At 41.4% G+C, this 12,684-nt stretch overlaps 1 protein-coding gene across 1 annotated transcript in view; it reads right to left on the reverse strand.

Moving 5' to 3' along the window:
- ERCC4 (ERCC excision repair 4, endonuclease catalytic subunit) overlaps positions 1-12,684 on the reverse strand; it is a 40,233-nt gene that overhangs the window by 9,684 nt on the left and 17,865 nt on the right. The window contains exons 6-9 of the mRNA XM_005906345.2: positions 11,619-11,747; positions 8,979-9,089; positions 6,335-6,932; positions 4,476-4,568 (exon numbers count right to left, since the gene is read on the reverse strand). Of these exons, the coding sequence (XP_005906407.2) occupies positions 4,476-4,568; positions 6,335-6,932; positions 8,979-9,089; positions 11,619-11,747 (931 nt within the window). The remainder of the gene's footprint in view (positions 1-4,475; positions 4,569-6,334; positions 6,933-8,978; positions 9,090-11,618; positions 11,748-12,684) is intronic.

The following is a 12,684-nucleotide window of genomic DNA, read 5'->3' on the forward strand; positions in this document are numbered from 1 at the left end:
TGGTATGGAAATTGCTGTAGAAATTGCAATGTAGGAGAAAGCCTACATCCTGGGTTCTGCTGAGGGATGTTTCCAGTCAAGGCCAGGCTGATCTGAGCCTTGTCACTGAGCCCTTTGAGTTTAGAGTCCCTCGTATAAGCTGGGAAATGCATGCGGGTCCCCAAGGCCTGGCTACAGTCCACTGATGGCACTTGTTTCCAGGCTACGTGCTGATGAACTGGAGAAGACGCAGCTGTGGGGAGGAGGCCTGGCGCACACAACTCACCTACTCGGATGCTACAGGCACCCTGGGCTACAGCTCTGGGCAGGAAAGGGTTCAGAGAGCAGGCCTGGGATGCTCAAACCTTGCACATTCCCAAGAAAGGCCTGTCTCCTCAGCTTGTCTTCCTGGAAACCCCTGGCCAGCTTCTGGGAGCTGAGCTCTGAGTTCTTGGACTACTCCGCCTGATAAGAGGATCACACAGCAGGCCCCAGTGTGATTTATGGTGAATACGTTTCATCTCCAGGGAGCCGGAGTCTGTCCCTTGAGTACTGCATCTGCATGACTAACTCCCAGTAAAAACGCTGGACCCCAAGTCTTGGGTTAGCTTCCCTGAGGATAATGCTGAGTGTGTGGTGTCACACACGGATGCCAGAATTAAGCACTTCCCTGGGAACTCACTGGAAGAGGACACTCGGAAGCTCACGCTGGGTTTCTCCTGGACTTGGCTCTGTGCTTTCTTTCTCTCTGCTGATTTTACTCTGTGTCCTTTCTCTGTAATTAGCCACAATGGTGAGGACCCCAGTTTATCTGACTCCTGTGGGTCTTTCTGGTGACTCACTGAGCCTGAGGGTGGTCTTTAGGGACCCTCAACGTAAACACCAACAACCTCATCTGAATATCTTAGTTCCATGTGCTCATTGTAATCTAGAGACAGTCACTTGTAATCAGAGAAGCCTGAGGCAAAGGATAATTTTAAAAAGAGTGAAGGAGCCAATTAGGAGGTTACTGGCCCACATCCAGGGGCACCAATTCTTTGACTCCATTTCCTCAATATCGCTTAAATCTCTCCCCTTCTATCCATCAACCTAATCTTAGCTGCCACTGGTTCTTATCGGACAACTGCAATAGCTTCCTGACTACTTCCCTACTCCATCCATTCCGAGTTTGGTGCCAGGTGTTCTGAAAACACACTACGGCATTCTCCTACTTAGAACTCTGCAGTGCTGTCTTACGGCCTTCAGAGTCAAGTTCTGAATCCTTAACCGGCCTCCTGCACCTCTGAGCTTTCACACACACTCTTGAACAACAGAACCCTAGGCCCACTTCTATCTACTTAGCAACCACCACACATGCTCCCTAGGTCAGCTTAAAGGTCACCCCTTCAGAGATGCTGCCCCTGACGCAGCCCCTGCCCCTGACCCTCTGACACACTCTCATTCGATACCATTTTCTTTCACCTTTGCAGGCTACAGCCTGCAAGTGTTTATTAACTGTGCATAACCATTCAATGTTTGTCTTTTACACTAGCGGATAAGCTCTAGAAGACAGAACTGAGCTTTTTTTCTGCACCACTGTAAGTCTAGCACTTTAATGTGAGCATAGGAATTGGCTCATAATAGATGCTCAAGAAATATCTGTTGACTGAGTCTTGGGAGATGAAGGTCTAGGAGACACAGAGAGAGAAGCTAAAAGTTCTGAACAGGAAGAGGAAGTCTGTATAACAGACATGGTTATTACACTTTTTGGAATATTTTTTTCAAAAAGCATATATACACACATATAAAATATCCTCCATGGATTATAGCTCACCAGGCTTTTCTGTCCATGGAATTCTCCAGGCAAGAATCCTGGAGTGGGTAGCCATTCCCTTCACCAGGGAATCTTTCAAACACAGAGATCAAATCCAGTCTCCCTCACTACAGGCAGATTCTTTACCATCTGAGCCACCAGGGAAGCCCACAAACTATCCTCCAGAACACATTAATAGAAAATACTTATCCACAAAACACCAGACAGGAAAAAGTCAGTTTTCATTTCAATTGCAAAGAAGGGCAATGCCAAAGAATGTTCAAACTACCATACAATTGTGCTCATTTCACACGCTAGCAAGGTAATGTTCAAAATCCTTCAAGCTAGGCTTCAACAGTATGTGAACCGAGAAATTCTAGATGTACAAGCTGGATTTAGAAAAGGCAGAGGAACCAGAGATCAAATTGCCAACAATGATTGGATCACAGAAAAAGCAAGAGAATTCTAGAAAAACATCTGCTTCACTATGTTAAAGCCTTTGACTGTGTGGATCATAACAAACTGTGGAAAATTCTTCAAGAGATGGGAATACAAGACCACCTGACCTGCCTCTTGAGAAACCTGTATGCAGGTCAAGAAGCAAGAGTTAGAACTGGACATGGAACAATGGAGAGGTTCAAAATTGGGAAAGGAGTTGTTTATTCAACTTAAATGCTTATTTAACTTCTATGCAGAGTACATCATGCGAAATGCTAGGTTGGATGAATCACAAGCTGGAATCAAGACTGCTGGGAGAAATATGAACCACCTCAGATATGCAGAAGATACCACCCTAATGGCAGACAGTAAAGAGGAACTAAAGAGCCTCTTGATGAAGGTGAAAGAAAAGAGGAAAAAAGCTTGCTTAAGACTCAATATTCAAAAAAAGAAGATCTTGGCATCCAGTGCCATCACTTCATGGCAAACAGAAGGGGAACAGTAGGCATGTACAGACGCTGAGAAGGGACCATAAAACAAGTTAAGCACCAAAGAATTGATGCTTTTCAACTGTGATGCTAGAGAAGACTCTTGAGTCCTCTGGACCACAAGGAGATCCAACCAGTCAATCCAAAAGGAAATCAACCCTGCATATTCACTGGAAGGACCGATGCTGAAGCTCCAATACTCTGGCCACCTGATGCAAAGAGCAGACTCATTGGAAAAGATCCTGATGCTCGGAAAAATTGAGGGCAGGAGAAGGGGGAAACAGAGTTTGAGATGGTTGGATGACATCAGTGACTCGATGGACGTGAGTTTGAGCAAACTCCGGGAGATGGTGAAGGACAGGGAAGCCTGGCGTGCTGCAGTCAGACACTACTTAACAACTGAACAACAATGAAACAGATTCACAGACATAGAGAAAAGACTTCACAAGGTGGAGAGGGGCTGGGAGAGGGAAGGAATGGGAGTTATATGTGTGTAACTGAATCACTTTGGTATACAGTGGAAATTAACACAAATTACAAATCAACCATACTTCAATAAAAAAATAAAAAGAAACTATATTTTCACAGGCTGAAAGGACTGCCCCATAACTGTGGATCGATAGCTGTAAGAATCCTTGCCTAAGGCATGCCACAATCACAGAGGAGAGGAAGGGGAGGGAAGGACAGCACAGGGTGCTGCCCCCATACTGTGCTGAGTGTCTTTACAGGGACTCACTGGCACTGATTCAGGAGGTGCTCCTGTGTCTGGAAACCATTCCTGGATGCACTAGGGTATCTGCATATTTTAGGCATCTACTGAAAGCTCATAGCCAGTGCTGAAGAATGGCTGTCAATTTTGAAACTCTGTCGAGGTCCTGGCTGGGTAACTACCACTAAAAGTGACTTCTGCCCTCTCATTGTCACTGCTGTGTTGCCAGCGTCCCAGGCTTTTAAGACTGGTTTGGCTCGGTCCCAGCCAGGCTAGGCCACGGTCTCCTCTCATCTAGCCTCTTCTCTATCTCAGCTCAAGGATTCCCTGTCCAGCCCCTACCCTGGCTCTTGGGGCCCCTGAGAGACCACCTGATCCATCTTCTCTCACCAAGCTGCCATCTCCTTGACAACATTCCTTGGGGGATGTTATCAGCTTTCTCAGATACCTACAGGTAAGAGGCAGCCATGCAGTTTGCTAATATCTCACTTAGGAACATTTTCCTTCTATTAAACCAAAAGTTTTTTCTATCTGGATCTGGAACATTAAAGGATACTCATTCTCAAAAAACACACATCTGTTCAGACAAATGTCACACTTTTATAAAAATGTTTTCTCAGAGTGATTCTATTGATATGAACTGACCAGGTCATAAAAGTATTTTCGGGTAAAGAGTAAAGCAGTCACTCACCCAAGACAATGGAGATTTCACAAGGGGGAAAAAAAATCATGATTCCAAGGTAAGGGAGAAATCTTGGACATGGGGGAGGGGGAGAGCACATGCTGGTGCTTTAGGTTTTATTTCTTTACAAACAAAAAAGCAGTTTTCTTCACGTTTCTAATAGTCTATCAAACCCCTGAAAAGCAAATGGGGATGGTGGAGAGGCAGGGAAAAACGAAATGGGTGCTGAACCATGTAAACCCTGGGGGGTTATCAGACCACAGGTGTATCTTGACGTGACTCTCCCTAGCACCTAAGGGCTAGTAGATATTCCCTCACCTAGATCCAGAGGAGCCTCTGGATCTCAAAGGCCTTTGATTCCTTCATACTGATCTCCTGTGTATTTACCTTATGAGCTTTTCAAAAGCTTCCTTTTCTTTCCGCAAAGCAGTGAGATAGCGCTGTTCCTCCGTTGAACCTCCGTATATAAGAAAGTAAACCCTGCAAGTTAAGACAGATCTCTTTTAGGCTGCAAACACATAATTTTTAATCCCTGGAAGGAAAAGCGTGAAATCAGCAAATCAGAGTGTTCAAATAATAAATATTTGATGAAGAAGAAAAGGTTCCATTAATCACATACTTGCTAAAATTAAGCAGCCTAAACCCCACCTGTTAAAGGTCTCATTACCACATGGGCTTTTTTTTTTTTCTTTCTTCTTTCACCAAGAGGAATGGAGTTTAGGTAAACACTGAAATATAACAAAGAGGGATAGAATAATTCTTTCCTCATAACTATAAACAAATCAGAAAACACAATCTTAGCGGCTTCTCTTTTTTCAATTTTTTCTTTGCACCCTGCCAAACAATCGTTTAAAAAGTTGGAAAGCAGTTGTAAAAGCCAGCTTAGGAAAGTTCATGTTAGTGAAAAGTAAACAAATGAAATCTATATGACCTTTATCTTCACAAGTAATTTCTCAGATCCTTTTTATTCATGTCTTAACAGAACCAAGCCATCACACATTTTATATAAACACCAGGACACAGAGGACATATGGATTATATCAAGTGCCTCAAGAAATAATTTGACATACTCTTTTCTCTTATAAAAGGCCAGCTTTCTATCTTGTTTGTTGCTAAGAAGCTGAATGAAGCACCTTTTCTTCACCTTCTATCAGAGATATTTTTCCTTTTTAACCCTCCATTTTTCTTTCGACCTTCATCTTCCTAGATTGCATTTTTTTAAAGGGTGAACATGGAAAAGGCCACTGGCCAATGAGTCCAGAGACCCCCAGCTCTGCCACGAATCTACCAAGTGGCTGCGGGCAAGTCATTCACCGCCTCTGAGCCTCAGTTTCTCCCTGCTGAACTGAGTGGTTGAACTCCAAAGCTCCTTCCATTTCTGACACTTTGTTTCTAAGCATCACACAGTATTATCAGGCAACAGAGAACTTGGGTGCACACAAGCTATTTACAGTATTGATCAATGGTAAAGTATGAAAAATTTATCAGCCTGTAATTATTTTACCAGCTTCGTCTAATCTCTTCATCCTGTGTTATTTCTGACCCACCTCCTCCATTCATCTTTACTTGGAAGGGTTGCCTTCGTTAAACTGGCTAGAAAGGTTTCTTTTGGCTCTGTTTTTGGTTCAGGCTGAGTTCAGGATATTAATTTTGCTGTTTATTTCCCTCGGATAATTGGAGAGCCAGAACACTATATTCTTGGGGAGGCACCATTTTCTCATCTGATATTTCTGTAGATTTCTCATCTGATAGCTCTTGAAACTCAAGAAAACTTGGTACAATAATTCCTCAAATACTCCAGTTTTATGTGGCTGTAACTTAAGAGTCACTTCTTCAGATTTAAATGAAAGACACTTTTGAATTATGAAATGATTTCTGAGTCATAATTACATTAACATGTGGGAGAAGTTAGGATATTGTAAATTTCTTAGGCTTAGTCAGAGACGGCACCCTATAGGCTACAACCGATGCATTAAGAATACGGCACTGAACAGCAGAAGAGAAGGTTAACAAGAAGGGAGGCATTCCCCCAGATTCCCGGTTTCACTGCAACACTGGATCTCCTTCTCAGGTGTACTTCCCAGACTGATCTGAACCGTCAAACGTTTCATAAACTCAGCCAACATCCCAACAAGGCAGCATTAAAGATCAGAAAGCCCGTGTGCAGCTGGTCTGTCTGTGCTAAATCCTACAGAACTGTGAAGCTGAAGCCTGTAAGGTGAGAGTTCACCTTCCCTACAACTTGCCTGAGAGGCTTCCCGGGCCGAGACGCCCTGTAAATTTCAAGCTGACGCACGAAGGTCAGCTCTGCATCATACAAGACCACGTATCTCGGCTCCACCTCATGGAGCACGCGTGTCAGAGCGTAGGGATCACTGCAGCCCAGGAGTGGGTGGATGATGGTGAGGGGGTCTTTCAGGATTCCGTAGGCGGCATCGGAGGACACATTCATATCAAACTCCTCGTGCTTAATGTCTTCTGTGCAGCTCTCCGGGCTACTGGTCAGCTCTCTTGGGCTGCCCTCCTCAACACCCGCCTCCCCCTCTAGTTCTTCAGTTCTTCCCATCATCTGAGTTAAAGTCAACCTTGGTTTCTTCTTTCTGAGGGCCTTCTCTTTGGCAGGGGGCCTGTCTTTGTCTCGGAGGTCTTTGGGCCTCTTGCTGGATTTCATGATTCTCTTTGAGTCATCTTCCTTCCTTAACCTCATCCATACATCTTCGGCTTTGCTGTCCTTCTCAAAGGTTTTTCTGTAGAGTCTCAACAAGAAGACCTCTGCTCCGACAGTGAGGTACTCTCGCAGCTGGGAACAGGTCCTGTCATCACTTGCGCAAATGAGAACTTGTCCTAAAATTAAAAACAGTGTTATGGAGCTATTAGCTCACTTGCTGCCCTCCTCCCTCTGTGCCCCCTCTTCCTGTCCCCCACAAAGAAGACCCATCTCACCTCCTTGGTGCTAAAGATACTTTACAACTTAACAAGGATCTCAGATGCTCATCAAAGACTTTCACCTCTCTGCCAGGATCACTTAAATCTTTTGGGTAAAGTTGAAGCCAGAAATATTTAGAGACTTATGAAAATATAGCTGTGGTATAATGGAAGGTTTAAAGGAGCTCTTTTTAATTAACAATTTTCCAGAGGATCTGGAAATACTAAAATAAATTCCAAATGGACTACAAAGTCAAATGTTAAATAATAAATCATAAAAAAAAAGATGACTCTTCTCCATCTCTCCATATGAGGATGATTTTCCGGGCTTAAAAGCAATGGAAGAAATCTCAGAGAATACTGATATCTGTAAACTAAGACTGACTCAATACATAGGAGAATTAACTGTGCATTATAAAGTTAAAGACAGGCTGCTCTCAAGCCTTTTGAGATGGACCGCGTTTTGTCTACAGAATGTTCTCTCTCTAAATAAATCCATTTCTAATCTTAAAAAAAGAGCTAAAGACAAAATACAACTTTATACAACTATGATAAATGCTAGTATCTTCAATGTATAAAAAGCTGATACAAACTAAGGACACACTTTAAACCAGCAAAGGAAACTAACACAATTCACAAAGGAAGAAATGCATCTGAGAAAACACTGAGTTCCTGAAACATCAAAATTTCTAACTAGATAGATTTTTTTCTCCAATCAAATGAATAAAACTGTTATACATATGTGATACATGCAGATATACACAAATATATACAGCATCTTCAGTCAATGCTAGCTATGTGAAATAGAGACAAGGTCTTATATTTCCAAAAGAAATGACAATTGATTAAAAAAAAAGAAAAAACTTTCTATATATCAATGTGGTAATATGTTTTGAGAACTTTGAAAATGTCAGTATCATTTGACTCCTTAATTCTACATCCAGAATTAATCTACACTATAACTTTATAGTGTTGTATCTATACTATAACTTTAACAACGTGAAACAGAAAATACACAGAAGAAAACCAGGAAGGAAATATGTCAGGGTTAACAGTGGCTGCAAGACATAATTTTCCCTCTTTTCTTTTTCTTTATACTTTTCACTTTATCTAAGTGGGTATGTATGACTTAGGATCATAAACCTCAGCACCATATGTTCTGTGATAATATCACAGAATAATACTCACAGAAGGACTCTGTGCTTGCCTTGATTGATTTATAGGAGTCAAAGTCCCAATAGATATTCTTGAAAATTTAGTTTTATTTTTTGTCTGATTTTAAAAACTTAGCTCAGGTTCAGTCTATGGTGCTAAATGTTTGAAGACAGTAGCCCTAAAACTTGGAATTTCGTTAGGGCTAGGCCAATGTTACTCCATAGACCAATTAAGGCTTCTTTGAAAAGACTTGCTGACAACTTAAAACATAAGCCCATTAGCTTTCTCCTTGGGGATTCCAGACTCTAAGCTTTAAAGCCTGGTGAACATATATGTGGAGATTAGCTGCATCTTTTATCTTTTTAATTGAAGTCTAGTTGATTTATAATGTTGTGTTAATTTCTGCTATACAGCAAAGTGACTCAGGTATATACATACATACATTCTTTTTAATATTCTTTTCCATTACAGTTTATCACAGGATATTGATTTGAGTTCCCTGTATATAGTAGGATCTTGTTGTTTATCCATTCTATACATAATAGTTGATTAGCTATATTTTTAAATAGAAGTTTTCCCAAGAACTCAACCAGTAAAACAACCTGTTTTCATGAATATACAATGACTGAACTTGGAGAAAAACCATCCAATAAACAGAAAGGAAGTTGTCACTAAGATTTTGGTGATGTGGCACTTATTCTTCTTATTCTATAGACAAAATAATAGTGTTAAGTTATTTTTAAAGAGCTAATCAAAAGGACTCATTTGCCAGATTTTGAAGGCCAATGTCATCATCTCCTTTTTTCCTACCTGGACCACCAAGGACTTCACTCTCCTTATTCTCTGCCTCAATTTCCTTCAAAACTTCCGTGAGTGCTGCCCACTTTGGGTTGCTTTCTAGGACCAGGTCCTTTTTTGTTTCTGTATAGAAATAAATGATAATCTCATTCTATGTGATAATGTTAATCCATAAAGTATTCCAAAGGCTTTGAAAACAACAAATAACACAGGCATTGTTCTACAAGCCTATTCCTTTGCGCTTCCTTCATAATGCTCTACAGAGAGAATCCAGATTCTTGAGAAGGTCTCCTTATGGTCTAAATGAAGACACTTCAAATCCAGATTAACACAGGCTCCATAACGCCTTGACAGAAAGTCATATGCATGGTCACTAATAAGAGATGATTACGTGTCAGCTGTCAACTGTGATGTTATATATAAACTGCTATACAAAATAAAGGAATCAGTACAGAATAACAGTTTTTATTATTTCTAAAATCTCCATGATTTTCCTAATGCTCAACATGAGATATAAGCAGACAATAAAACTTTTATTTCTGTAAGTACTCAAATGTATTACTAATGTATTTAATTAAGTTTTGAAATAGATCTTTGCACTAGGCAGGAGATAATGGTTCTATTCCTGGGTTGGGAAAATCTGCTGCAGAAGGGATAGGCTACCCACTCTAGTATTCTTGCACTTCCCTGGTGGCTCAGCTGGTAAAGAATCTGCCCACAATGAGGGAGACCTGGGTTCGATTCCTGGGTTGGGAAGAAGATCCCCTGGAGAAGGGAAAGGCTAGCCACTCCAGCATTCTGGCCTGGAGAATTCCATGGACTGACTGTACAGTCCATGGGGTGGCAAAGAGTTGGACATGACTGAGCAACTTTCACTTTCACTTATATGTCTTAAAAAGCCAACAATATTCAATATATATTTATTATAATAGTTATAGATGAGTGTGAAACAGAGTCCATTATTTGCCTCATTCTAGTACCTCTGTTTCCTAAAAACTAAAAAGAAAATTCTTAAAGAGATGAGAATACCAGAGTACCTGACCCGCCTCTTGAGAAATCTGTATGCAGGTCAGGAAGCAACAGTTAGAACCAGACATGGAACAATGGACTGGTTCCAAACAGGGAAAGGAGTATGTCAAGGCTGTATATTGTCACTCTGTGTATTTAACTTATATGCAGAGTACATTATGAGAAACGCTGGGCTGGATGAAGCACACCTGGAATCAAGATTGCCGGGAGAAATATCAATAACCTCAGATATGCAGATGACACCACCCTTATGGCAGAAAGTGAAGAACTAAAGAGCCTCTTGATGAAAGTGAAGAGGAGAGTGAAAAAGTTGGCTTAAAGCTCAACATTCAGAAAACTAAGATCATGGCATCTGGTCCCATCACTTCATGGCAAATAGATGGGGAAACTGGAAACAGTGTCAGACTTTATTTTCTTGGGCTTCAAAACACTGCAGATGGTGACTGCAGCCGTGAAATTAAAAGACGCTTGTTCCTCGGAAGAAAAGTTATGACCAACCTAGACAGCATATTAAAAAGCAGAGACATTACTTTGCCAACAAAGGTCCGTCTAGTCAAAGCTATGGTTTTTCCAGTGGTCATGTATGGATGTGAGAGGTGGACTATAAAGAAAGCTGAGTGCCAAAGAATTGATGCTTTTGAACTGTGGTGTTGGAGAAGACTCTTGAGAGTCCCGTGGACTGCAAGGAGATCCAATTAGTCCATTCTGAAGGAGATCAGCCCTGGGATTTCTTTGGAAGGAATGATGCTAAAGCTGAAACTCCAGTACTTTGGCCACCTCATGTGAAGAGTTGACTCATTGGAAAAGACTCTGATGCTGGGAGGGATTGGGGGCAAGAAGAGAAGGGGACGACAGAGGATGAGATGGTTGGATGGCATCACTGACTCGATGGACGTGAGTCTCAGTGAACTCCGGGAGTTGGTGATGGACAGGGAGGCCTGGCGTGCTGCGATTCATGGGGTCACAAAGAGTCGGACATGACTGAGCAACTGATCTGATCTGATCTGATCTGGACTGCAAGGAGATCCAACCAATCTATCCCAAAGGAAATCAGTCCTGAATATTCATTGGAAAGACTGATGCTGAAGCTGAAGCTCCAATACTTTGGCCACCTGATGTGAAGAACTGACTCATCTGAAAAGATCTTGATGCTGGGAAAGATTGAAGGTGGGAGGAGGGGATGACAGAGGATGAGATGGTTAGGTGGCATACTGACTCAATGGATGTGAGTCTGAGTAAACTCCGGGAGTTGGTGATGGACAGGGAGGCCTGGTGTGCTGCAGTACATGGGGTTGCAAAGAGTTGGAAACAACTAAGTGACTGAACTGAACTGAAATGGGATGTTAAAACAGTCCACTAAGACCTTAAGTGCCCAAACAGTAATTATTCTGAAGTTAAAAAAAAAAAAAAACACCACCATTCTTATGTAGTAGTTATTCGGAATCCCCTGGCAATGAATCCATTCCAAATATTTTTTAACATAGATCACATATGTTACATGTAACAAGTAATTATTTTTCACACAGTCGAATGAGATTTAAAGTTATACTGTAACTTGATAAGCTTTTCCATACCAAATATGTAAACAAAAGACATGTTTGAAGACTTAATCATACAAGATACCTTGTTCTTCTTTAATCTCCAGTTTTTCAGGCAGTCTGCTTTTTTTACTCATTTTTGCATCTGGAACATGATAAACCCTTGCTCGAGCATTTACAAACATTGAGGTGCTGGAGTCAAGAAAGAGCCAACCTAACATAAAAAGTTAAGTGGAAAACAAAAAAGCTTTCAATTTATGGTTAACTTCAGAGAATCTCTGAAGGTCACACGACCTATATATCAACCAGTCACCAGCTTGTTCATCTCCCAACCACACCTCCCTTGTTATGGTCTCTGTCACTGTTTGGCTAGACTGGTGGTTTTCAAAGTGCAGCCTACAGATCCCTGGGGGTCCCCAAGACGTTTTCAGGGGGATGGTCTGTGAGCTCAAAACTACTCTCATACTAGTACTATTACTGAATTTCCCCCACGGTGTTGACGTTTCTAATGATGGTGCAAAAGCGTCGGTGGGTTTTGCTGCTGGTGCCCAAGCACAGATGAAGGCAGTGGACCCAAAGTTCACTAGCAATCAATGCATTCTTCAACACTGTGCATTTGTAGCTTATGACTCAAGAAAGTTCCTGATGAAGCAATAAGAAATATTAACTTTATTAAATCTTGGCCCCAGGGGCCCCTGGGGCACACTTTAAAAATCACTGGTCTTGCCAGACAGTGAGAAAAGTCACAGTAATGAGGCAAGAATGTGGCTGGTAGAAAATCGAGTTGGTGGACAGCGGCATATGTATGCTTCCCTACAAATCTCTTTTCATTCTTTGGCTAATGAAACTCCATATTCCCTTGCCGTTTCTTTAGGGAAATGAATTTCAAGTTCATAACAACTTTCAGAATACAACCTATTTCTAAGCTGGGGACTACCTGTGATATATGGTCTTTTCTAGAAATAAAACTGCCTGGAATGGATATGAATATTAATATACAGAACAGAATTAGGTAGAAACATTAGCTATCAATGAAATCTATATCCTTGTGCTATGAACATAAAACATAATTTGACATCTCAGTATATCATGTACTTGAATACAGCACTCTGCACACCTGACTCCCCAACAAAATCTAGTACTTCATTCAA

Source organism: Bos mutus, chromosome 25 (genome assembly GCF_027580195.1).
Source record: "Bos mutus isolate GX-2022 chromosome 25, NWIPB_WYAK_1.1, whole genome shotgun sequence".
NCBI classification, from domain to species: Eukaryota; Metazoa; Chordata; class Mammalia; order Artiodactyla; family Bovidae; genus Bos; species Bos mutus.